Below are 27,484 nucleotides of genomic sequence, written 5' to 3'. Positions count from 1 at the left end.
CATCACAGCTCCAAATTTAACATTGCAACAACTACATCTATTTTTTTAATGTTGCAACAATAAACACTGGGCTAAAAAAAAAAAAAAAAGTCAGAAGCAGAACAAATTTGAGACAATTTTTACATTTTAAAAGTTTCCCACCCCTCTCTTTACCTACTCCAGTAACAAAATACTACTTCCTGAAGTCTACTCTATGCCAAATTCTGCATTATTGTTTCCATTCCATATAATTCAAAATAAAACACTTCTAGACATATGCATCTACAGGAAGGATAACAAGAACAACCATTTATTAGTTACTCATTCAGTTTCTTTTGATATGCCTTCATTGGGAACATATACAGCACTTTTACTAAGTAAGGCAATACAACACAATTTCTCCTACTGAGAAAAACACAAATACTTTGACAAGTTGCACAGCAGTCTGAAACACACCCTTGTGCTTTTTTGGTTAACAAAGATGTTTTTGAAAACTCCAGCTCTTTCCTCTTTAAAGCCTTCCACCTCTAAGAGAACAATGCTCAGACAGGCAGCAGTCTCCATATAATAGCTGTTCTCTAGTACACCAGGGTATTTGTTTCCTAGGAAACAAGCAAAAAAAAAAAAAAAAACCTGAACCCCATCAACAAAAAGTATCCAGTATGTTAAATATGCAAATAAAGTAGGTCACCAGTCATATTTCACTCAATGGAGTAAAGAATCCACAACTCATTATATTCTGGAGTACAGGATTAGTTTTTCAGTAACTGCTCAAAACTAAATGATCTCTGTTTATCCACAGGCACCACTGAATTACAGTGCCTTTTAGGAACAAATGCAAAATTAGCAAGAAAGGTCTTTACTTATAGCATGAACATACATGTTGTTTTAATGCCAAAATAAATATTCTTAATGCAAGCATATTGTAACTAGCCAGCTATTTGCATAGCCTACCTAATTCTGACCAAAGCACTGACAACAGCAAGCCACACCAAACAAAAGCCTATTATTTCAGTCCAGAACCTTACCAAATCATGGGCAAGTTTTCACTGTGTTTGTCTATAGCCTGTAAGAGAGACCTAGTCAGAGTAATTGGCTTTTTAGCACAGAAACCAGACCAAGCCTCACTGCTGTAGGAAGTAAACAGAACAGAACAAACTACCCTTTTGAACAATACTTCTCAATGTCCTCAAGGTAAACAATCTATCAGCAGTTGTTTCCCAAGCTGCCATGAAAAAATGGAAGGTCCTGGGAAGATTAAGCAGGTCACTGTCAAAAAAGAAAACCCAACAGCTGCACGCCTTATTCTTTCTTACTAATGTGTTCTTCACTGTTACACTAAAAATGACATTTCAATAATATACTTGGTCAGAATGAGAAGCACAGTTATTTGCATTATGACAGTACCCACAGAAGTACATAGGCCAGAACAGTCAGCCCCAACCAAGTGTCAAAAAACTCAAAATCTCATGATCAGCCTGTTTGAAAGCATTGCAAACACCCAGCACAATACTAACAAATGAACGAAGTATCTCATGTTGTGAAAGGGCCATGCCAGCAAGCATAAAAGCTGTCAGCTGAATCACACCAGTGCCAGGCCAATGAATTCCACACTGTAGCTCCACCCTCCCTCTCTAACACTGACCTTCTTCAGCTCATGTTAGACAGGGAGCTGCAATTAAAGGGCACTGGTTATAATTGATGGTGGAAAGAACTATGCCTGAAAAAAAGAAATCACCATCCATGCTACTTATATTGCTTCTACAATCTTTGCAAATGACAGTGCAATAGCAGACAATTACAGTCTACCAAGTACTTCAGCTACTGCTCCCATTTGCTTATTTTCCTGCCCGCAGAAGAGAGCAGCACTAACATCAAAAGTGCCCTTGTAAATTCTTCATGTCCATTTCTTAGTTAGGGGATTAAATAAGAAGAGGATGTAGATCTGTTTCTTGGTTCTCTTCCTCCCCTTTAAAGGATAACACAAACACAAAGATATGCCAAAAGTTCAGAAAAATGTTATTTAATCAGCCAGGAAAGGACAGGAGGAGCTTTACACAACGATCAATCTTCTGAACCCACAAGCAAGACAAGTGACAGTGATTCACAAAAATATATTCAAGGATGATACCATTTCAGAACCAAAAAAAAAAGTGTGCACCATCAGCTGACAGCAACAGTAGAATTCCTGCAATTAACTTCACATGTCCTTAGCAAACTTCTTGGGTAATCTCACCACACCCTGGACTCTTTGTACCAAAATATTTTTAAACTGATCAGAATTAGCAAACAACAAATCAATGCACAGAATACTTCTCATTCTCCCCCTGTAAAAAGCTCACTGTCCAAGATAAAAAGGAGGGGGGAAAAAAGAAAGCAAGAGTCAACCTGCAGTTACAACAGCTCTCCAGAAGAGCAGCTAGCAAAGCCCAGTTTACTCAATGCAAGCCCTGGCTGGCAAGTTCACATCCCAGACTCACTATTTTTTGTACCAGCTGGGGTGGAGTTACAGGGCAGAGTTACCAACAGCTACAGAAGTGCTCTGCCACTGCATGGATGCTGCACAGGCACTTGCTGTCCCACTCATCCTGCTCTGTGTGACACGAAAATACAGGATGCCAGCTCTTCATCTGCACCTGCTACTAGCATGCAACTTACTGAAGAGAAAGGACACACATTTTTCATCACATGTACATTTTGCTTTTATTTAACAGTTCACTTGCACAATGCTGTCCTCTTGTCCCACCACCATGGTAGCTTTCATTTGCCTAATCAGCATGATAAAAGGAACAGCATGAGAAAGTCCTGATACTTCCCTCCCTCCAAACCCATAAAGTCAACTACAGAAATCAAGACATTTTATATGTAATACAACTATGGATAAAAAGGTTCTAAGCTTAGGCATGTTTTGCTTTTAGGCTTTCACAGTGTGGGATATTATCAAGTATGACAAAACTGAATTCATGCAGTAACATTCACTGTTGGAGAGCCTAGCATTTAAAGCCAAAACATATCTACATTAAAAACAAACAATTGAGTCATTGCACAAATCGTGGAGAACCTTCACATCCATAATCCAGAGAGCAGTGGATAAAATGAGCAGAGGACCCGAACAAACTTCCATTGAGGACTAGCTGACAATTATACAAACGGAAATAAAAAAGAGCAGGTTCACATTTCTTACATGATTTTCAGGGACTGAAAATGAACCACTTACTGAAATGCTTTTCCTTAGGGCTGCCTTCCAATCCTGACAATGCCCTGAAGACAAATCCAACATGACAGAAGCTACAACACAAGAGGTTGCAAGTTTAACATGGCATTCCATGGTGGGGAAGAAATGGAAAAAAAAAAAAGGAAAAAAAAATTTAAAGAAGAGTTAAAAAAATGAAAAACAAACACTCAAAATATTAGTCAGTTTAATTTTTTCCCATAAAGGTGTTGGAATTCAGACTCTGAAACAGATAAGAGGACTAGCTAAAATGTGAGCACTCTATAAAAAGAGTATTCAATGTCATTGGCATAAGCCAAATGCCCAATAAGCCAAACCAGCCTGCAGGGTTTAAGGCAATGAAAAGCAGGGGAAGCAGACAAAGTTACTTAAATAAAACAATTAAAAATAATCATCATCCTCACCACTTACCACCTACAAGGAACTGTCCTCATATTTAAGTACACTGAGCCAAAAAACATCTGCTATGTCAGACAAGCACAGGGCAAAAACAACCCAAAACAGCTCCCTCACAATAAAAAAAAAAAAAACACACAAAAAAAAAAAAAAAAAAAAAAACACAGTTGTGTCAGGAATTCCACATAGCCAGTTTTGTGGCATGGCATTCCATCCCATCACTAAGTAGCCCCCTCTCCACCCTCTGGGGTTGAGACCCCCAATATGAGCATTGTAAGATACCAGGTTGCAGAACAATAAAAGCCCACTGGAGAAAACACTCATGCTCAGTGCTGTTCCCTCAGTCACACACACACACATAATGGCAGCACAACAGTTCTGCTGTTCCTAACACTCCCACTGACTTCGTGGGGAGATGAGAACAGGAATTAGCCCTAGATCTTCAGCAGCTATGAAAAGCACAAAAACAGTTCATCTCTTCCAAGCAGTATGAAAAGCAGAAAGACTTGAGCTTTTGGTAAAACCCACATCACTGATTCTTTTCTCTGCGAACTGCTCCAGTGACACAAGTACATAAAACATTTAGAGTTACTGGACTGCTACTTCTATTCAGCTCAGTGGCAAAATACTGTGACTGAGACAAATGCAGAGGAAATTCTTGAGAAAAAGAAGAAAGTCAAGTGAAGATGATGTAGGAAGGTCTGATCTGCCATTGCACTGCCAGGCAAGAGTGGCCACAGGAGACCTTTGTGTTTTAATTTATGCTCTCTCAGTCAGGCTGAGGAGCGGCAGCTGCTGCAGCCGGAGCAGAGAAGGCCGGCTGTCAGCAGAGCAGACGGGAGGGCAGTCCTTATGCCTGCTACCCTGCGGAGAGAAGAAAGAGCAGGAAAAGAAAGGTTTCCCCAGCAGGGACCCCTCACTGCAAAAACAGATTCTGGCTGGCAAGAGCAAAAGCTGTCCTCTTACACCAGCTTCAGCAGTATTGGTATGGAGCAGAAGTGAAAAAACAGAACAAGGAAAAAGAGTTAAAATATTTACATATACACACACACAAGCATACTTGTATATATATGTATATAAGTAAGTGTGCTAACATACATTGCCCACACTCAATTTTATTAATGCTAGAAAAATCCATAGTTTTCAAGCAATGTCACTTTTGGAAGTGGAGTTAGTCTATAGCATTAAATTCAATATGCAAGATGGGTTTATTTCTCATTCAGTAGAATTTACCATACGCAAGATCAAGGCATGATGCAGACCACAGTTACACAGTGAGCAACAATGATGGGGCAGAGAGAGAACAACTCTGTTGCTGCCAAGAAAACAGGAATTAATCAGAGTACTTCACACATATATAACAAAACAAAACCCCAAAACCATTCAGCCCCTCAAAAAACCACACACCTAAGAACTTAAGAAAACCTTAAACAACCAACCAAAGTAATATACATTTAAATGCTAGGCCTTAAAGTGTTTTGTTCCATTTGGTCCATTGTCCAACTTTTCATTGAAGTACTTCCGAAATAGATTGCCATGGAGCAAATAAAACACATTTCATGATGAGTGGCTACCAAACTGTTTTCTCAGGGCTTTTTTTTTTTTTTTTTTTTTTTTTAGCTTTCATACAGCAACAAGACTAAGTTCTTTACTTGGAAATCCAGTTCCTAAGGGGATCAGATCATGGACCTGAGCCCTGGGAATAAGAATTTACAAAGGCATTCAGAAGCACTCATTTATTATTTTTAAGTAAAACAAAAAGTTTTAGAACTCTGTAAGCTTTTTTTTTTTTTCTTTTTCTCAAGCCTAGTAAACTAGCTTAAATCTGAAGTCAGTCTCTGTATGGTCACCTAACTTTAAAGGATCTGATCATGCCATCGGGTTTATGTTGCTCTCTTGCCTCTCTCTTCATCAGCCAGTCAATACTAGTTGTCATCCACAACACATTCCTCCTTCCTTCCCAGGACTACTATGCAAATAAACAAGAAAAGACATTTCATTTATCAGATGTCCAATGCTGTGGTATAAGGTAAGATGACTCTTATAAACTTGCCTTGATTAACAAATTTTCTTGGGCTACAACACAACCTTCCAGATGTTACACTTCTACAGCACCAATGACTTCACTCTCCTGCCTGGCCACTGAGTTACCTTTTGCAACCCCTCGTGTTTCTACTCTCAGCACAACACTGATCTCTGCTTCACAGACAGCCTAGGCAGCACAGCCCATAACCCACACATTTGTTTAAGAGCTTTATCGGAGCCCAGACAAGAAAGGAACTTTACACCTTTCCTTCCAAAATAACAGATAAGTGCTATATTTGACCTTTTATGTTACAGACAATTACTGGAATCTTCAAAATAGTAATCACAGGAAGGCATAGTCTGGTGTCTGCCTGAGAAAACACCCTTCAGATTCACCTGCCCATGACAGAATTCTCATTTTTTGTACATTATTTTGTTACTTAATAAGAATGCACTGTAATTCAATGGCAGAATTAAATAAGGATTCTGGGAGTTTAGGCTTGCATGTTTCTTCCTTTTGTGAAGCACGGGAAAGAGAGGATGAAAAAGGACAGAACTGCAAGAATTGCAATCGTACATAAAAAAACTGCCAACTGTATGTCTTACTGTTACACATGGCCTGGGCTGAAAATGGTTATTTCATTGTAACTGGAGGAACTGTGTGGAGATCCAACTAGGTCACCATCTGGAAACTTAAAGCTCCTCTTCCCAGCAGCAAGCTTTTTCATCTGTGACATCCAGCTGTAGTTGCCGTGGACTGGTACACTCACTTGACTTTACACGCCTCCTACATTTGTAATTCAACCATCTGAACCACTGAAAAGAAAGGCATCCAAAATTTGTTTCTTAATGGTATTATGTGGGAAAGTCAGGAGCATGGTACAGCAGGGAGCAGATAAAAGGTGTTTTAAGCTACATTCTTTAGATGCAGGATTTTCATTGTGGTTTCACAGAAGCTAAGCAGATGAACATGAAAGTTAATTGACTCCAAGCTGCAGAATGCTTTATTAGATGTCTGTTGGAACTCCACCTCTCCCAAAGTAAGCCAATACTAACAGAAAAAAGGCACAGCTAACAACTGGATGTCACTCACTTCAGAAAATTAGAGATTCAATGATCAACCAGATAAATTTACAAAGAAAAAAATCATATAGTGATACCAAGTACAAAGACACTACTTCTGGATCTGAAAGGCTGGGGATTCGGAGCATATTCCCTAAATTTTATCACTATGTACCTTCCTGGTTTCTTACACTTCTCACCGGCTCTCTACCACTGGCCACTTTCTGAGGATATTTATCTGTAACAGACCTATTGCCTGGTCCAGCATGATCACAGGTATGGCCTCTTAGTTGCATATCTAGAAGGTTGAGGTCCTCCTTGGCAGTGACACCTTATTTATTTTCTATATGAAGAAATGCTCCAACCAAGCATATTAGACGTCAGAGAAAAAAGACTAGAACACCTCACAGCATATCACCCACAAAAGTTTCAAAACAACTTTCTGTCTAGCCCTGTGCAAGTTTTCATTCTTGAGTCCTATCCAAATCCAAGAACATTCCCTTTTATGCTAAATACAAAATAACCATATTAAGGAAACTGATTAATAGTGAATGTCTGGATATAAACAATAGTTTAATTAATTATATTTTCATTAAGGTCACAATTTCTTGAAAATTTCAGAGCTACCTTTAATAATCTCACAAAATTACTTCCAATAATAACCTTTGAAACTTAGGAGGATTTACTCCTTTTGCTTCCAGTTACTTTACTGATTATTATAATTTGTTAGGAACATTGCACAAACAACAAACACGTAAACCTCACCCTACTCTCACTGCAATCACTGAGAATTCATTTTGAAATTGTGTAACATTTTACACACCATGAAGTAGAAACTGCTGGCATCATCTCAGGTTAAGCCAGAAAGAAAAATTTTCACTAGACAGATTCATCCCAAAAGTTCAAGGGAGAAGGAAAAAAACCTCACCTTTATTACCCTTCAGCAAAGTACAGCAGAAATACCATTCCAGACTAACTCCTACTGGGTCATACCAGACCAGTGTTAATGGTTTCGTTTCCATAACTTCTGTAGTAACTGTAGCTCTGCAGATTTCAACGTTCCTTTCACACCTTAGGCTTTCCTAACTCAGCCTGGGGTTGATCAAAGGCATCAAACTTTGAAAAAAAATATGGAAATGACAATGTGTCCACAGACTTGAGCTAATTAAGATTAAATATTCCCAAGGGACATTGCTCAGTGTACAGTAGATGCTTTTTTTCAGATTGGGTCTGTCCATAGAAATTACTAATTATGCCAAATACTAATTGCAGGATTGGTGTTTGACATCACTCACAAAAAACACCCCCTACATGGCTTTAAGTCAAGGCAGGTAAACCAGTCTGGTATTTCATTAGCAAAATGGTTCTCCCAGTCACATCCTCCCCGAGGGAAGTTGTTCACTTCCCATATCATTCTTCACCAGCCCACAGGTCGGTCCATGAAGCCGTATCTTACGCAGGCTTTAAATTGGGTTAGCTGGCAAGGACTCTGTCTTCAAATGCCCTCTGGGACAAAACCATCAAAACTCCAAACTACCTTTGAACTGTATGGCACCCAGGCAGAAATTAAAGATTACTCAAAAATGTCCTTTTATCACATCTTTCACACAGCCAAACATATTTTAAAACAAACAAACAAACAAACCTGTTCTAGGTAAATTGTTATTCCACACAAAGGTAACAGAAATCCACATTACAGGATCTTTAAAGAAACATTTTTTTCACTTCTTTATCATTAACACTTCAATATGTTTAATAAGAACTGTAGATGTATTGATATATTGTTTCTTCACACACCACAGGGAACATTAACAGCAAGATTCTTTCCCCTAGGGAACTCCCTTGCACTGTATCTGGTCAAAAGGCAAGGCTCAGCACTCTCCTCCAAAATCTTGGAGAAATTTTTGGCTCTGGAGGTTACATGTTTCACATAAAGATATGTGACAATGTAGCAGACTAAGGATTCAATGCAATAACTCAAAGTCCGTCATCTCTCTTGGTGGTATGATGAATCTAAAGCAAGGGATTGCTAACCTTGACCATTTTTTTCCCCTAAACCATCAGCAGGAATCAGTTTCACACTTCTTTAAAGCCTTCCTCAAGGGCAAAAAGAAAGGTGGCTCTTGTTGTTTACACTTAACAGTACTGAAAACATTGGTACTAGCACAAACTGTAACTACTTATTCATACTGCTTTACCACAAAGCGCTGAAACAATCCAATAGTAGGAAATAAAGGCAATATTCATCAAGTTCTGCACTTAGACTGTTTTTACTTTTTTTCTATCAAACACCAAAGCATGAACAAAACTAGACCTAGATGTTCAATCCCCATTCAGCTGTAAATTGAGTTTCAGGCATGATTTATATACAAACCTTTTATGCTTTGCTTACAGAAATTCCTCTCTTCAATACACTAGCTTGCTTGGTAAGACAGCATTAGCAGTAATAGAATATATTTCATACAGAAGCCATTGTCTTTAGCCTAAGCTGTTGTTAAAGTTCAGATGCCACTAATAAAATGTGGAGATTTCTTATGTGGCTGCTGGTAGAGCACATCAGTAGTGGTGCTTTAGAGCTGGGCATTAGCAGCTCCCTCGAACACAGATGTACCATTAAGTTGCTGTTCTTACGTACATGCCTGGCAAAAGCAGAACTCAGTACTCATTGAAGTGCTGGGAATCACTGCTGATAAAAAATTGCAGTAGTGACCAACTTGCTGCCCAGACTGGTAGCAAGGCCTGCAGAAACAGCCTGCAGAAAACACTGTTTTCTGCACATATTTCAGCACATAAAAAGCTATTTCATACAAGCACACCACTACTCTGCAGTTAGAGAGAACACAGTCACAACTGCGTGCTGAGGATGAACTCTTGTGTCCTTCAGCAGCCAAGTTCTCTCACTGCTCCCAAGGATTAGAGTCTCATAGAGCTCCTGCTGCTGCAGGGAAGTTATCAGGTAATGGATGGCCAGGCAAGACACTTACTCAGAAACACAAATGAGCAGGAATGCTCCCTGGTACACTCAACTGTTCTCTGCCAGAGTTTTTGGTTAGATCACTCTATCACCCTTTTTGCCAGGTCTTAACTACTTAGGCAACTGAAGTAATTGCTCCAGCTCCTTTGAATGACTTTTCAGTGTTTTGTTTAGGGAACCTCTTTGGGCCTTCTCACACATCCTCCCTTTTTTTGTTTGCTTTTTTTGTTAAAAACCTACATTGCTTGAAAAACAATTATGCAGCTGCCAACAAGTGATTCCCACTGAAGTCAACAGGATCTGCTCTTATGCAGAGGGTCGTAGTAAGTGCCCAGTCATTTACAGTGCTGAAAGCCTTTGCGCTTTATACTCTAAGTGCATGAATGGCTAAGCAGGGGGCTCATGCAAAATTAATAACACATCAGGAAGTGGATGAGCGAGAGGGAAGGCACTGAATAATTGATCCACAGTTTGTTTTCTGTGAATTCTGAAACAACTTTATGGATGTTTGCTTTGGTTTGCCTTTGTGTTTGTTTTTTTCCAAGGTAGGAAGTTTTTGAACTAAAGTTCTACTAACAAAACCAAGTGTAACAATGACAAGAGTGGCCCTTTGACAACAATATCTGCAGAAAAGTATCTTCCCAGAAAGAAAGATGGAGATGGAAAAAAAAAATGCAGGTCTTTTTTCAGACAAAAAATTACTACCCTCTCACTTTTATAAGCTTACATTCTAAAACACCTTCTGCTTTATGAACAAATGTGTGTATTCCACTCTTCCTTGTTCTGGGAAAAATTACAGGTTTCTCTTCTCACCATCATTTATACAGAAGTCCAATCACATCCCACAATGCAAAGTCCATCCTTCCACCTTATAAAGTCCTTCAAACTCCTCAAGCTAGCAGTCTAATACTGCTCACTTGAACAATTTTGACAACACAGCTACACCAAAGGTGTTCTACCCTGCTTCATAAATATCATCTGCAGTCATTTTAAGGACATGTTACAGTAGCAGATAGGAACAAGGTAGCCTTTTAGCATAAATGAAAATCTGACCCTAGTACACTACAAAGAATTAAACAGCAATACTCACTGGAGTTCTGATACATCACCAAAGATACAAAAAAGGAGTCCCACAAACTCTCAGCATAAAGTACTTAGGACTTTACAGTATGTTTCTATCTCATACAGCAGCAACAATCACCAGCCTATTTCAATTTCAGTCCTGTACTCCAGCCTCAGAACACCATTGAGATCCTGTGCTTCAACAGCAACAGGCCTTCCATGTGGTGCAAACAGGAGACACAGCACATCCCTCCAATCTCTATGATCATGCCAGTCTCGAAAATAGCCTCATCCATTCTACCTTACTGTATTCTACATGACTCAGTCCTGAAGCAATTTTTTATAAATTGTTACAAAATGTGAAATTATTCACATCAGAGCCAGAGCTGTGTGCACAGCTTTAATATTCACCAGACTTACAGACTGACACAATAACTAAAGAAGGATTATCTCCCACAGGCATTATTTGGGAGGTCTTGCACCAACATGAGGCTTGCTGTTTCACAAGGAGATGTTTGCACATTACCCTGAAAAGGGCACATGTGTTTATGGAACAAAGGTGCTTGTCAAATAGGAACAAGTACCTTATAAAATGATACAAAAACCCGCCAGTGTTGGGGTTTTACTTCTTTTCCCTTTCCTGCAGTCATGTGCGCTCCAGTAACAGAGTCCACAAACTGCCTCTCTCACAGCAGGACAGTGACTACGCAGAGGCTCCTGTGAGCTTTCTACTCCAGGTGTAAGAACAGACACAGATACACAGAGAGCTACAGAAAGGGCTCCTCAGAGAATGGAACAGAGAGAGCAGCCTCTGCAAGCTGGAGTAGAGCACAAACTGAAAGGAGGACAAAACCAACAAGAACAGGATATTTACAAGAGGCATGGTAATTTCTCTAGGCAGTAGTGAGCTGCTATTGACATGAAAACCACAAGTAAGTGGAGTACTTCATCATGGTCATTTAAAAGGCATGACATCTAAAACAATGTATGAAATACCGGATGATAGAGAGTTCACTAGAAATACTACACACAGCCCTATTTCTGGGATGGGGAAGTTGAAGACAAAAGCTGCTGCAGCCCACAGCTGTCCTTTTCCCTGTGTCAGATGTTAGCCCCACTGCAGGACAGCTGATAGGATCACGAATCTATGGGACAGAGAAGAGTATTCAAAGCAACTAAAATGGCCAAATGGGAGTCACAATTCATTCTGCTACAGTGACACAGACCCTTGAGTGTCAGTCTCATCAGGATTTGGACTGTTTTTCTTTAATATGCAAAGTTATTAGATGCATCTGCTCAGGAGCTGCTTCCTCTCCCACAGGTATGAGAGTGGTTTAGGAAAAATGTAGGAAAGCAGAAGCCAACAATGATATAAACCATGTAAAAATGTAATTGTCTCATATTCCTGAGTCAAACACACACTTATCTTCATGAAAAAGCTTCTGCAGAATAAAACATTGATTCAAATATCACCACAAACCTTTAGACTACCCAGGCAGTGGTTTTGCCTATCTTCAAAATAAAGAATACAAAAAGAAAGCAATGTCTTCAAACCACACCCAGCCCCACACAGCTGAAGTGGGAACACTGCTTGTGACCATGCCAGAGCTCCCAGCAGGAGCAGAGCAGCAGAATACAGTCAGAGGAAGCAAAGGTCCTTCCTCTGCATGCAACAGCAGTTAGATGGATTTCCAGTCCCTTCAAGTCCTGCTTTTAGGTACATAAATTATTAAGCTTCTCCTCTAGCAAATCAGAATTCATTTTTAAGTGCTATTTTGTGTACATATTATGTATTTATATAAGTGTGTATGTATATATATATATATGCATACCTAGTGTTATATATACATATATAAAATAAATGTACTAAATGCATACAAACCTTTTGTATGTAACAAGCCACCAGAAAGGACTCTGCTTGGGAATGGATAATCATGACAAACTGTCTCAGAGAGGTAATTTGCCACCCCATCTAGCAGGCCACTCCAACGAAGGTTTAGCACTATTAGAGGGAGTGGCACAGTGTTTGGAATGGAAAGATTTATGGGAAGGAAAGTTTTTGGAATGGAACATTTATAAGAAGGAAAAGAAACCAGAGAGGGAAATTATGCAGCTGTCCACTTAAGTTCAAATTAAGTTCACATTACGATAACCTTGGAAGACAATCACTGCTTTTTGTTTTTCTAACATCACTGAGCAAGCAGGAGTAAACAGAAAACCACCATAACTGTTCCAAAAACAGTGAAGATCAAAGTGCACCAGAGGGGTAGCACTTACATAACAGTGCTCACTGGGGTGAGCTAACTACTACCCCAGCACCGTGTCTTACACCTCTGTGTACTCCATACTGCAAAACCAATTTACCTAGAGCTGAAACAGACCACGCTTGTACAATCACTTTAAGTTGACCTATGCAGGGAAAGGAGGAGCCAGTCCTACCAGCTTTCCACACTTCATTGTTGGAGCCAAACAGCCAATCAATAGAAATTGACCCAGACGAGAAAGTTCTTAGCCAGATCTGGTAACTGCCTGATGTTGGTCCACTGAAGCTGCATTAACACATTTGACTCTGCAGCCTTGTGCCAGCCTAAGCTGTCTGCTGCCTCCTGCTCTCATTTTGATACCAGAATTTGCAAGGCCCCACATGAAAACCAATCCTGAAAGGTTCCTACAACCAAAGTGGGAAGCGACCTTGCAATAAAGACAGATCCTCCTAGGCATTCAGAGATGAAAAAAAACGAGTTAGGCAGCAGTTCATATCCCCTCTTAATGGCCACAGAACGAAAAAGAAACAAGAGAATGGTTGTGATACCAAGAAATATTCATTAAAAACTGGACCTTAGTTATTTTTGAACCGCAATCCTACATATTTTATATTTATATATATTTTTTATAGTCTTCACAAGCCAGATGGAAGAATTTTCATCTAGAAATTAATTGGATAACTTCTTTGGAAATAGGAATTTTAATTTTACAAGTCTTACCTCTTCTTTTTTAATTATTTTAATTATAGATTTAATTATTGTTGGACTGACTCAATTCACACATATTCCTTCAGACATACACCCACGTGAACTGGCAGTCAGGAAGACAATTTCTACAAAATGCTGTATTTTACCCACATGGAACAGGGCATGTTTCTGGTTTTATATTTAAATGGCAAAAATTAAAATTAAAAAATCTGAAACTCTTGCTCTGTGCACAGTACAGCACCCCAGTATACTCCGAGCTGAGAGGTACCCAGGGTTACTTGGCAACCCTTCTCATTACCCGGGAGGACCCACTGCTTTGAAAAGTCACCATTTCCAAATTCCATGCTCCAGTCTGAAACACTCCAATCACATGGCACTGCAGAGACATCTTCCACAAGGTGACACGGTTAATTGACGCCCAACACAAAGCAACAAAACCCTTGCCATACATTATCTGGGAACTTTTTTCCTGTGTCTCTACATAAAACAGAAGAACTATTTACAGCACATAGAGGGAAGTCCTTTTCAAGCTTTTTAAAATCACAAGACTGTTAAATCACAGCACACTGGAAAACAGAATGTAGCAAAAGAGATGCAGTTCAGTGAGAAGGAAGCACACAGAACCCAGCCTCACAAGTATATGCCCTACACGGGTAAGCAAAGCAAAGGTATCCAACAGGGAGAACCTGTGGTGCAGGCTTGGACAACATGACAAGTACCAGGTGGATCTGCTTGGGGTGCCATCCCACACACAGTGCTACTGCACCTTTGCTTGGGGCACCAGAGCTCAACTGAGAGAACCTGCCCTCTTGACACAGAGAAAACCCTGACACAAAATAATGTTCCATGTAATGTAAGATTAGCCCCTAAATTAATAAAAATTAAGCTGGACTCTCATCAAACGTAATCCACTAACACTAGGAAACAACCCACAGGCCAAGTTACTGCAAGCATCCTTGCAGCACCACTGATTTCATACTCAGTACACTCTCAGAGTAGCCTACTAGAGCAATGACAGCAGACATACTCAGGTTATAACTCATCAATACCACATTGATGAAGTGAGCAAAACAGAAGCCTCTATGAATCCAAAATATTGTACATATCTAAAGATATCTAATCTTCTTCTAATGTTTTTTTTAATTCAATACCAAAAGAAGAACTGAGCACATTTAGAAATAATGTTACTTGCTTATTGAGGAGAAATAGAACCTATTTAAACAGAAGTTCCTATAATTCTTTGGTTGTTTTTCCCTGTAAGAAGTTCTGCTGTTGGGAAAACCAGGAGGCAACAGGTACAGAATAGGTACATAATGTTTTTTCATAATATTTCCTTGCTTTGCTGCAAAAGGAAAAAAGCTCTTCTGTCACCACACATCAGGAACGTTGCTTGAAATGGTTTTCAATATGATTTGATGTAACAAAGTATTCACTAGGAGCAGAGGGATTTTCAAGGCCTTGAAGAGGCATATTGATTTTTCCCAGTTCTGTGGAAAATTGACAGTTCATTCATAAGACCCTGTGTGTGTGATGAAATACTTATTCTAAACGCTGTCCAGAGGAAAGTGACTGGAAAGCTGAAACATTAGCTGAAGAATCTGATGTAGAGACTGATGTGTATTAAAATAAATACTGCTCCAGCCTCATTTAGTTTATAAAGCTAAAGAAGTGGGATCTGACCGTTTTTAGCATCTCTGCAAGTCAGGCCATCTGGAGGTTATATGAGATCACACTGAGTCAGAGTTTGATACCAAATCAAGCACCCCTGACTGCAAGCCTCAGTGTGCTAGTGCCATTTTTAAATGCCAGCACACAGAGAAGGCTGAACTGCTCTAGATCTCTGTGTATGTTACAGAAGCAGCTACACTGAGCACTGAGCGAACGGTGACATCCACCCACACCAGCCCTTACACCTGCACAAAATACTGCTGAAATCAGGGAAAATCTGTATTCACAGAGAACCACATGTGAGAGTCTGGAAGGACTACTGGCTCAAAGTATTTTGAGTGCATGTGTAGGAGAACAGGTAGGTAAGGCTTTGCTCTGGAGAGGAAATGCCCTGCTCTGCACACACACATCCCCCCCTGGGCCCATATCCCAGCCACACAGTGGTCACCAGTCCCTGCCACACCACAGGCAATGCTCCACACCCCAGCCCTGAGCCCAGTCTAGCCCCAGAGGGGACAGATGACCTGAAGTCCAACCAGGGAGAAGGGCCCAGGAAAGCCAAAGGGTACTAAACTGAAGCATGAGGTAAGCACAGGTCTTGACCCTATCTCCTCTTGGAATTTCTCTCAGCTGAACACTGCTGAAAGGAGAAGAGGTAGCCATACTTGCTCTTTTCTATATCTTTTCTGTCTTTCTCTCTTTCTTCTTCTAATTCTCTCTTTTCAGAATTTTGAGTAACCTAAAATCAAACAGGCTTGGAGTTGCTAAGTTGAATCAGGTAAGTCAATGCTTTGTGAAGTGTTTTATGTTGAGTGAATGCTGCTCTAAACTTTTTCCAAAGTTCTCTGATTTCTCTGAAGTCGTCAGTGAAGTTTTTTGTTGTTTTGACCTCTTGACAATATCTTGTCAGTGTTTCTCCTGTGCATCTAACTCAAAGTATGTGAAAAACTGTAAACCCTTTCAGGAGTCTCACCCAGCAAGTGTTCTTTGGAGCCCTACATCACAAGATAGGATATTTTGTGGCAGGAACAGCAGCATAATAAAAAAATAGGATGTTTTCCAAATTCGCGTGACAGTTCAATGAAATAGAAACCGATTATTCTTTACTGTTTTAAGGCCTAATATATTGTTGGATTTTGCACCGTAAAACTATCATGAAATACAATTCAATACATTCATTAAAATTTGGATAAGCTTTTTTTGTTTTAATTCTTTACTGCGTTGTAACAATATTTTCTAATTTTTAATGAGAAACAGACAAATTGTACATGAGTACAATGTCACTATAAAATTCAGGCTAATGGAAAAGTCAGATATGAAAAAGTTTAAAATACTACCATACTGGAAGATACTTTTATGGCTAATGCTGACAGTGACTTCTGGGTCATCTCTAACAGAGCTGGATTACTTCACGAGCTGTTCAGCTCCTTGCTCTCCTGTCTACATCAATAAAACAATTATAGTCCTGTTGACAGGCTACCAGCCACACATTTGAGAAGCATGATGTATATTTTGGGCAAAACAAGGCTCCCCTACAGAACTATAGTTTAAGACCAGAATTTCCTAACTGGTAGAATTAGGTCAAGTGATTTTTTTGGGTCAAAAATTTTTTCTCTCGCCTCCAGTTTTAACTGAAAGCAAAACATTATATTCTAAATGCCCATAGCAAATCTTCACAGGTTACTGCTTTTGGTTAATGGAGTATGAACTGTTGAAGTATTCAGCCTGAGCACTTAACAACACATCAGCTTATTGCTCCAAATTTATAACTTGTAGCATCCCTGGTGCCAAAACCAGTTTATATTTCTTTTTCAACACAGACTTCAAAATGTCTATTTGTAGGAATGGGACTCAAAAGAAAAGGAAATGATATTTCACTAACTGTAAGCTCAGGTTTCTCGTCCTCTACTAATCATTAACTTGCATCTTAGAGACTTTGAGGAATAAAGAACAAATTAAAGTTCACTACTAAGTACATCAGGATTATAGTAATCTATAGAATTAGGTTTTGGAAAGCATTCTTAAGTAACAGATTACATACACTCTTTCAAACTCCTGTCCACTGCAGAGGATAGAGAAGTTCCTTACATTTTTCTTCTTACTACTCACCACACAAAAACAACAGCCAAAAAAAACCCCAAACAAACAAAAAACCTGAACTCCACCAACCCCTTCCAAAAAAAAACATTGCTCTCCCACATTTTCAATCTGAAAATTTTCCTACATCAACTGCACCCTGTATGTAATTTTTTTGTTTGTTTACAAGAACATGTCTTCTGGGTTCCCCTCTGGGAAAAGAAAGCCTTTTTTCCTTGGAACAGCTCATGCCTTCCCTACACACCTATTACATCTTACACTGCAGTTGAACATGTACATACCTAATACACCAAAAAGTTCACAGTGCAAAGGCTGCCTTATTAGAATTAAGGTAGCACATCCACCTTCAAATTCCGTGTTGCAGAACATGAATTTGTTGTCTTTATTATGGAAATATTATCCACATGCAACAAGGGCAATGGGATTAGGACCAGTGCTAACTTCTTTTCACACATACAAATATCCATAAGATGTTTCAGTGGCACAAGTATTCTGTTGAGGCTGCCTGCGCTCTGGGTGCCATTCACATGAATTAGCTCTTCTCTGACTGAGACACTGAAAATTCAAAATTGACTCTTCAGACTTTGAGATGGATGTGCCACCAGAAAAAAATGTACTGTGACAATTCAATCAAGGTGGAACACTGGTAAATATATTTACCAAATTCATCTTTAACACAGAAGGAAGGTATATAAGCTGCACATGATAGTTCAAATAATATTTGCTTGAAGCACATTGACATCAAATGAGAAGTCACATAATTAATCACAATGGGCTTTCTCTGGTTCTAGTTCTCTTACACTTCTTCCATCTTTTAGAAACTAGAAACATCAAAAAACTTAAAACAGTAGCACATCTATAAACACCCAATTTTGGCAAAATAAATATTTAAGAGAAAGGAATAGTTTCTCCCAAGTTCCTCAGCTATTTCTTTTTATATTACCAATGATACAGCCTACCACAAAGTTGTGAAGAAACACAAGGCAAGAAAAGTTTTTATTCTAAGAATGACCTCTACAGATCTGAAGGAAGTCCCCCAAAGCCAGCAGTTACTAAATTTTTATAGGCATTTGAAAGACTGAGGCTACATCTGCTGAAAGAGACACTGAGGAATTCAAGAATGCCAACCTCACAATAATGCATCTATTTCATCAATACATACACCCCCGCCTTTCACTGTTACAAATCAGCGGAGTACTTGCCCAAAACAAGAATTGCTCTGTTTCTGGCAAGACCACTGGTGGAATGCTTAGCTATGCTTCATCTGTGCTATGAAGAAATGTAAAATAAAAAAGTCATTTATTTGATCATAAAAGGGGGAGGGAGGGAAATGAACAGAATGCTTCCACTTCCACTGCAAGGACATCCTCCCAGTGCAAGTTTTTGAAGATCAAATGCTACAGAATGCATTTCAAAATTGCATGGAACAAGCTTCACATTGATTTGTTTGGAGTTTTTTTTAAACACTGTGGCAAGGGAAAAATTATAAAATCAAAACTTCCTTGTGCATATCTGAAAACCAGCTGACATCAGAGAATTATCCTCTCCCCCTTTGAAAAACAAACTATCAACAATGTACAAAATGTAATAAGCGATCTATTGGCTGTCCTTTAAAGGTCAATGCACTTATTCAACATTTTTCCTGTAACACATTTACATAACCTTATTTTCTTTCTGCTACCTTTCTGTAATTCAGAAGACTATCTAGATTTCCATATGGTTGCCATCAAATACAGCAGATGCCAAGCAAATTAAAACACAAGTTATGATTTGTAATATGCTGATGTATCATAATTGCAGCATAGCTCATAACTTAGAGTGAATCACCAGCTAAAGCAAAAGTTTCTGAGGTGTCAGTGCTTTTTATACATCTTACCAATTAGAACAGGGTCAGTGGAATCAAGTGTGGATTGAAAGTTTAGACCTTAACAATACTATACATCCATGGTATCCATCAAGTATAAAAAAGTGCAGAGAACAGTTAAAAACATCTAAAAGTCAGCCTAAAATTGTCTTCCCAAAGTAAGGGGGAAAGAGAGGGAACTAGTTCTTGCCTTTTGTGAAGCAGGGTGGCCAACTTTGACCTTTTGCACCATACCTTTGCTATCATTCTATGTGGAAGCCAAAGGGGGAAGGAGGCATTGTTTGTTTGCTTGGAGTATAAAAAAGTGTTCTCTGTTACCTCATATTACAGCTTCATGCTTTACCGAGACAAGAGCAGAAAGGCTCATGAAAAAGCAGTGTCCATGGCAGCGGCTGCCAGCCGGGAAAGGTGGCATACAGAGCATGAGGTGCTTTAGCACCGGCAGAATGGCAGTGGAGCCAAAGCACAGGTGTGTGCCCCAATGCACAGCCAGCAGCACGGCAAAGGGAAACACTACACTAACTTCCAGCTTCAGATTTAGATGCATTTCTGCCTATTAGTTGTTTGTCCCCAAATATTACTTCGGTGACTGCACAATGAGCTTTCCTTTTCCTCACCAGCATAGTAATCCCATGAAATAAGCTCCTCTGAACAAACATTTCCAGAGTATTTACCAACTTTAACACTGAACTGCCATGAGAAATTAAGCCTGCAAATATATCTAGAACATTAATTATGCATAGACTCAGCAGATAATATTTCCTCTACAACAGTATGAAACGCATATTTAGCCAAGAATATGTTACCTGGGCTGGGGAAAGCCTGAGAACTACATCCTAAAAAGCATACTGTCACCTTTAGTCACAACTACACACTCGCCATTGGAGTGCAATTTTTTCCATATTCATTAGCCTCATAATTCTGATGTGGTTTTAAAGGCATGAAATGCCTTTAAACATTGGTGCCTGACCAACACAAAGCAAAAAAGACAAAAAAGGTCTGGCCATTTATTTGCCCCTATTCTGTGGTATTTAAAGACTCAGATTTTTTGTAATAACTTCAGTTTAAGTAGCAAGTACAATCATTCCCTGCATAATTTCAGCAGATCTATAATATTCCTCTATTCAAAGCACTGACAATTTTCTTGTCAAAATCATTACTCTTCCAACTCAGTTCCCTTTATTTTTAGTCCATTGTTTTTATGATGCAGAATAGAGGTGTTTTCTTTGTTTACATTAACATTTTAAAAGGTTGTGTTAAACCCACTATATAATAACACTCAGATAGAAGGCCTAACAAGGTGTGCTCCCTGTTTGCAAGGTCCTGGAAAGTGTCATGGGGTTAAGATGATGACCTCTTCATCATTTCAGTCTATTTACAGAGACTACATTAGTGGCTATTTTTGATTATCACTTTCTGTAAACAACCAACTGACTTTGCAATTTCCATTTACAGCTCTTCTGGCCCAGTCATTAAAGAGTTTGCTATCACTCCAGTAAAAATAGTATTAACATGTATTCAACAAGAATATCTGCCTGTATTTTCACTCCAAATCACGAGAGACATGGTAATAAATGCAGGCTTTCTCATAAAGAGATTACAGTATTCTAAAGAAATTACTAAACTCTCAAAATGCTTGGTCTTCGTGAATTTCAAGAAATTTAGCCAGGAACACAAATGAGACAATTAGCATTTTGCAAAAGAGGAAATCTGCAAGCAAGCACCTCACATCAAGCAACTGGCAGAGTGGGTGATACACAATTATATTTTTTCAGGCTTTCAGATCAGTATTCCAGCAGTATAAAAGCCTTTGGCCCATTCAGTATACAACACAGGTCCACTTGCCATCACGCAGAAGCTACACTGCATCTGTCTCAGGAACACAGGAGTAAGAAAAAGACTAGTTACAGAAAATCTGAAACATAAGCACATCCCCACTTGCACCATCCCCACATTCACCTTCAGAGAATAAAATGGAGGAAATTACAGGATATAGAGCTTCTGTGACACTGACAGTGTCTAAAACAGCAAGTTAACATCGTTCTATTTATTCCACCATAATCTCCCTCTCTCAATCCAAGGACACAGCACACAAGTGTTCCTCACAATACTTGCTCCCTGCTGAAAAATATTCGTGTTCACAGCAACATATGCCCAGCAGAATCAAAACAAAGAAACCGACGAGGGTGAAGAACCATGGCAAACTCAACCACTGAAACCTGAGCCAAGAGTACAATCACATCAGCTCTGTAGGGTAAAAATACCACAAAGCTCCCTACCATTCATCTGCAGGGGTCAGTCCGACTGCCATAAAGCCACAGTCAGCTTCACTCCAGCACCATACCTCCTTGTTCAAGAAAAGTAATACAGTATGAAAGTAGACTTCATCAAAACTCCCATCCTTTCAAAACGTCTTCAGATATGTTTATTTTCCAAGAACACAGACCTGAGATTAGCTATGGATACCTGCTATCCATGTAACCACTGACCTCTGTTCTCCTCAAGGGGACAAATAGAAGCCCAGCACTGCCCAAAAAGTTTCTCTCCTGTGTTCTTCCCTACCTTCATCCATAACCTTCAAGGTGGTGTTGGGGCATTTTTCCCCAATTCGCCTTTCTAGTCCAAACAAGCCACTATAGTGGATATGTATTCAGCTTGCTTCCAAAGGCCCTCAAAAACACATCTACACTATCTGGGTTTGATCCAGAGCTGGACTCGCTGATTCTGGTGGTCCTTCCAACTCAGAATATTCTGTGAATTTGTCAAGCTGGGTTTGTGCATGTTTCTCATTGCCCTGAGGAACACCTCATGTGAAACGGGAACTGTACATGTAAAAGCCTTCACCTGACTTTAGCATTCTGTGCAGTGAAAAGACCTCACCAATCACACATGTGTGAGAATGTTCACCCCATCCCAGCCCCCCCGGCCCCACAGTTATTAAATTTGGCACGAACATCCAAAAAACAGCTGCTTCTCTTCCAAATCCAACACACTGAGAAGATGCTAGAAGTACTGTTAAAGGCAGGTTACATTTTACTGTACAGTTCTGCCTACTCCACAGCCGGTGGGCAATGGTGCAACAAGATACTGTGCAGGCAGATCAGGCAGCACAGCCAGGAATCCTAACAAATGCCCAAACAGGCCTCCTACAGGCTTGCACTTTAGGTATGGGTGGAAATACCCTTTCCCCCCTCCTCCATGCTATTATTGCTACTACTACTATGCGTTAACAGCTAATCATAATAAACCTGTGCCATACACAACTTCATCATTGTGAAATCATTAAACAGCACTGCACAGAGTACCTGAGCTGTGATTCTTGCTATTATTTGCATCGAACAGGGATGGCAGGGAGAAAACATGCAGATCAATTCGTTCTCCAGGCCTGGGTGCCTGGTTGCTCCCGTCCTCTCCCACCACAAAGCAGAGATGGGGGAAAGAAGGAGGGAACACGAAACAAGGAAAAGACGGGGAGGTGGGAAGAAGGCACGAAATCCCCTTCGTACTAACAACAAAAGCAATTAGGAGGGCCGGAAGGGAAGAGAACCGGCAGTCTCGGGAGCTGGAGGAATGCAGCACCACAACTTGCCCGGGGAAGTGCTGACCCGGGCGGTCGGGTCGGAGGCGGCGGCACCCCTGGCCTCGCACCCGCACCCCATCTAAAATCCCCCGCGGCCTCACGCCGGGCTGTCACACGTCCCTGCCGCTCCTGGCCGTGCCCAGCCCGTGAGCAGCGGCGGCGGCGGCCGGGGAGGAGGAGGAGGAGGAGGAGGAGGAGGAGGAGGAGGAGGAAGCAGAGGAAGACACGAAACCGGCCCCTCTTACCCAGAAAATGACATTGAAGCCGAAGATGAAATATTTGATGCAACAACTGACTTCAGGCCCCTTGTAGTGCTTTCCGGACATCCTCTGCGCTCATTAAGACGCTTTGCTCGCAGCCAGGGTGAGAACCAGAGGGGGAGGGGGGAAGGGGGAGAATTAAAAAAAAAAAAAAAAACACAACAAATAAAAAGGAGGAAGACTAGGAGGAGGGGTCTGGGAAGACTAGAAGGGGGGTGGGGGCAAGACTATGAGGAGGGGTCGGGGGCCGGCGCGGCGGGCAGAGCTCAAGGCCGGCTCCGCGCCGCGGGGAGATGCGGCAGGAGCGGCGCGGCGGCGGGTCGGCTCCGACTTGCCGGGCGCCGGGGATGGCCGGCGAGCAGCTCCCACCTCCTCCTCCTCCTCCTCCTCTTCTCCCGCATGGAGGAGGCCCCGGCTGCTCGCGGCGGGAAGCAGGAGATAGCGACAAGGAGCGGGGCGGCCGCCGGGAAAGGCGCCGCCGGGGCAGGATCGGCCCGGGCAGAGGCCGGAGCCGCGCGCCCCCTCAGCGCCAAGGGGCAGCGGCGCGCGCCCCGCCCCGCGGCGTGATTGGCACCGCTCCCCGCCAATCCGGCCGCGCGAGGGCCGCCGGCGCTGGGGGCGGGGCGGGAGCGGCCCTGAGGCTCCGCCCGGGCCGGGCGTGCGAGGCTGAGGGGCTCCAGCCCGCCGTCCGTCCAGCCCGCCGGCCGTCCGTCCGTCGGTCCGTCCCTCCCTCCCTCCCTCCCGTCCGGCGGCCCGCGGTGACACGGGCCGGGGAATGCCGAGACAGCGAGAACTGGTCCCGCCTGGCACAGAGAACACCGCTCCGCAGCGGGAGAGCTGCCAGGAGGGCAGCACCGGTTCTAGGCTGGCTGCCGTAATGAGGAGGAGCGAGACTGTAATAGCACCGTGCAGGTTGTTCTCAATGGGCGCCGTCAGATCGCCTCCCACATGATCTGGTATGCGCCACACGCGCAGGAACGCATGAAGAACCATTTTACAATGATTGGTAGGGTTTATATTTTAACACCCCCTGAGTTTATATTGAATCTGGCAGCCATAAAGTTATGGGGCTTAGTTGTATTCATATGCTGTTCGGGATTCAGAGTGCACGTGGTCTGGCATTAACAGCATAATTAACAGGTTTTCTTTACTGAGGGATGTCTTCATTTCAATGGATTAAGCCTTCAAAGTTTCCTCGTCCAGCTCTTAAGAGAGAGGCAGGAGAAGAGGAGCCTCAGGGGTGACCTTATCACTCTCTACAGCTCCCTGAAAGCAGGTTGTGCCAGGTGTGATGGGATGAGAAGAAATGGCCTCAATCTGTGCTGGGAGGTTTAGGTTGGACATTAGGAGGAATTCCTAAACAAAAAGGGTTGTTAAACTTAGGAATGGGCTGCCCAGGGAGGTGGCGGAGTCACCGCCCCCGGAGGTGTTAAGTTAAAGACTGGATGTGGCACTTAGTGCCACGATCTGGTTGACAAAGTTGAGATTGGTGAAAGTTGGACTCAGTCTTTGGAGGTCTTTTCCAACCTAATCGGTTCTGTGTTTATGTGATTCTGCAAGTGTAACGTTTGATTCAATAGATGGAAGGTTTCTTTATAATAAAATACATTTCCCATCTCTACAGGATTGCAAGGTAACACACTTCAGGAAAAATGATATTGATAGAATTACGGAAGGCAGTCTTGATTCAAGATCCCATCATATGAGTTATAGGACCTTGTTATGAGTCTTTCTGAGAGTGAGGAGAAATATTTGTCTATCACATCTGGTAGATGATGAGAAGAAAAAGCATTTGCTGAAATGGATCCATGAAAATAAGCGATGTTTTTGGTAAATGAGAAATTAATGCAACACATCTATACACTTTGACCACGACTGTATAGTTTACCACGAGTGTTATCCCTGTGTCTATTTTTAACACTGTCTTTGCAAGACCATCCATGGGAACAGGGTAGAAAAGGGTGAATAATTAGTAATGTATATGATCTGTACCAGTGGATAAAGGCACATCACCACTTACAGTACAGTATGGTAATAATGTATTATATTAAGGTGCTGCTTTTACAAGTGGCTTCAAATATTGGTGACAACCTGTACAAACATTTATAATATTACTGTCATAACATGCTCCTAACATCACATGTTGGCACCCTTTAGCATTTTAATTCTTCACAGGCAGGAGCAAAATATTGCAGAGAAATATTTATTATGATAAATTCATACAATTTATCATAACAGATAAATAATCGTAACAATAACAGATTGATTAACTATCAATCCGTTAATTCCCAACAACTCAAAAAGAAATGCAGCCTACATCATTTATAGCATCATATTTACATGAGTTCACTTGCTTTCTCAATTGAGCGTAGTATTATGATTGCCAAGTGTCCTTTTAGAGCCAAAAGCATTTCACATTGTCCCATCATCTGATCAGCTTAAGGATGTCTGGTTTTTAGGGTTAGATTGCTCACTTGAAGAGGGTATTGAACACAGAACTCGGCTCTTTTTAATTCACTTTGTGTGTAATGAGCAAGCAGATAGCAAATGCAGCAGAACAGCTTTGGTGTAGGTAATTGATCTTTCAGAATGCCAGCTGTAGCAGAGCCTTCTGCACCTGCAGCAGCCTCTGCAAACACATTTTGCCTCCTGTCCTAAACAAACAGGGATAAGAAAAAATCCCTGCCCTTCGGCTTTGTGCCATCTCTTGTGGATTGCTCCTTACATGCTTTGGCCACCTAGGCCTGGAAGCTGAGCAAGATGACTGTGACAGCACTTTAAATTCACTGTTAGTTACCAGTCAACACTGAATTCTACTGTGATGTTTTGGCACAAAAGCCTGAGGCAATACTAAGCAGGAGCAATATTACCTTTTCTTGCAGAAGGGCAAGACAGTTATTCAAATTCCATCAGTTCATAATTCATCTGACAAGGCACAGGAGTACTAATGGGCAGTATTTCAATGACAAAGCTGGTTCTAGCAGCGGAGTGCTTCATAACACCAGGAATGCTTTGATTTGCTTCTGATATTGAGAAAAAGTCCCCTCTGAATGACTAAATCTATTTCCCATCTCTAAGATGCAGATATAAATGGACTTCTTCTGACTAAAACTGGCCAACTCTAATATTAAGAAGTGTGTCAAGTTTGAGAAGTTCATATCTTAAAAGAGGCATAGTTGCAGACTCTGAAATTCTTACTTCCCACCAAGCAAAGAGTCCTCAACCCAATTCCTGAAATCAGTCATTCCTTAGATCCAGTACCTGTCTTTGTGTCAGCTCCTGTTTTTTGATCTATTAATTCTTTGACATTTTCCGGGGAAAAAGAAATGCAAGCAGGAGTGACTCGAGAAGAAAAATAGCAGTGCAGCACAGTGAAGGCTGTAGATCCATGAGTTATCCCACTGCCAATCTCACCTCATGCCACATGCACTGAGATAAAGAGCTGTGGTCTAAGAAAAGTTCAGTGTCTGTGTCCATAAGTCTAGTTATTTCCTAGACACTCCATTTTAGTGGGAATTCATAGGATAGCAGTCTTTTTCCATGGGGAAATCATAGAGTTTTCTGACAGACAAGATTTATAGAGTCAGAGGTGTTACCTACCTCAGAATATTTTTAAATCTAAATAACATACTAGCTCATAATGCCATTTGTGTTCATTTTCTAGTTTTGCAACCATAAAAACACTTTGTTTTCTGCTTAGCAAAAATACAAGCACTGATAAGGGGACATTGTTTAGGTTTAGAAGGAATTCTGAGGTAAGAATTTCATAGGACTAAACTCAAGTAGTGATACAAGTTGTATTGGCCTTGGTGGAAGTACATGCTCTGCCCCAGATGTGAACATGATTTCAGCTTCCCTCAAGAATAACAAGTGCAAGTACTGACTAATTACTGTTATGGGTAACACTGGTGAGTATTGAGCTGCTTTTTCATCTGAAACTTAGCTCTCAATACTGGATAATATCATCATCTCACAGGACCAACCCAACATCATTATAATGTGATAACAACAATGTTGTTAGGATGACTCACAAAGCATGAAGCATGTCTATACATCTACAGAGGTTAGAGGCCAGAAACTGAAGCTGAAACTGAAGTTAAGGCGTACCAAATAACAAACAATAACCAGTTGCATCGTGTCTGATTTTATTTTGTCAAGGCAGTGTGTATACAAGCCTTTATTTCTTTTTGTGTCAGGCACCTTGAGCTGCTGCATCTGCTCCTTGTGAGAGGAAGGGGTGGGAGTGGTGGCACTTCCTGCCCACGGCTGTGCAGGCAGGGGCAAAGGAGCACCCGGGGTTGTGGCTGCACCGC

General features: G+C 41.1%; 1 protein-coding gene across 3 annotated transcripts in view; it reads right to left on the bottom strand.

Annotated features, from left to right (window-relative positions):
* TSPAN5 (tetraspanin 5) overlaps positions 1-23,722 on the bottom strand; it is an 83,741-nt gene extending 60,019 nt beyond the window's left edge. The window contains exon 1 of one of the 3 annotated variants that reach the window (XM_068187531.1): positions 23,157-23,722. In XM_068187531.1, the coding sequence (XP_068043632.1) occupies positions 23,157-23,237 (81 nt within the window). In that variant the 5' untranslated portion in view covers positions 23,238-23,722. Of the gene's footprint in view, positions 1-3,196; positions 3,323-23,156 lie in introns of those variants that run through there. The other 2 variants (XM_068187530.1, XM_068187529.1) reach the window with 2 other exon arrangements.
* Between the last annotated feature and the right edge of the window lie 3,762 nt (positions 23,723-27,484).

The sequence above is a fragment of the Anomalospiza imberbis genome, chromosome 4, assembly GCF_031753505.1.
Source record: "Anomalospiza imberbis isolate Cuckoo-Finch-1a 21T00152 chromosome 4, ASM3175350v1, whole genome shotgun sequence".
Lineage (NCBI taxonomy): Eukaryota > Metazoa > Chordata > Aves > Passeriformes > Viduidae > Anomalospiza > Anomalospiza imberbis.
Note: the sequence above shows the minus strand (reverse complement) of the source record. Positions and strands in the feature narration are given on the sequence as shown.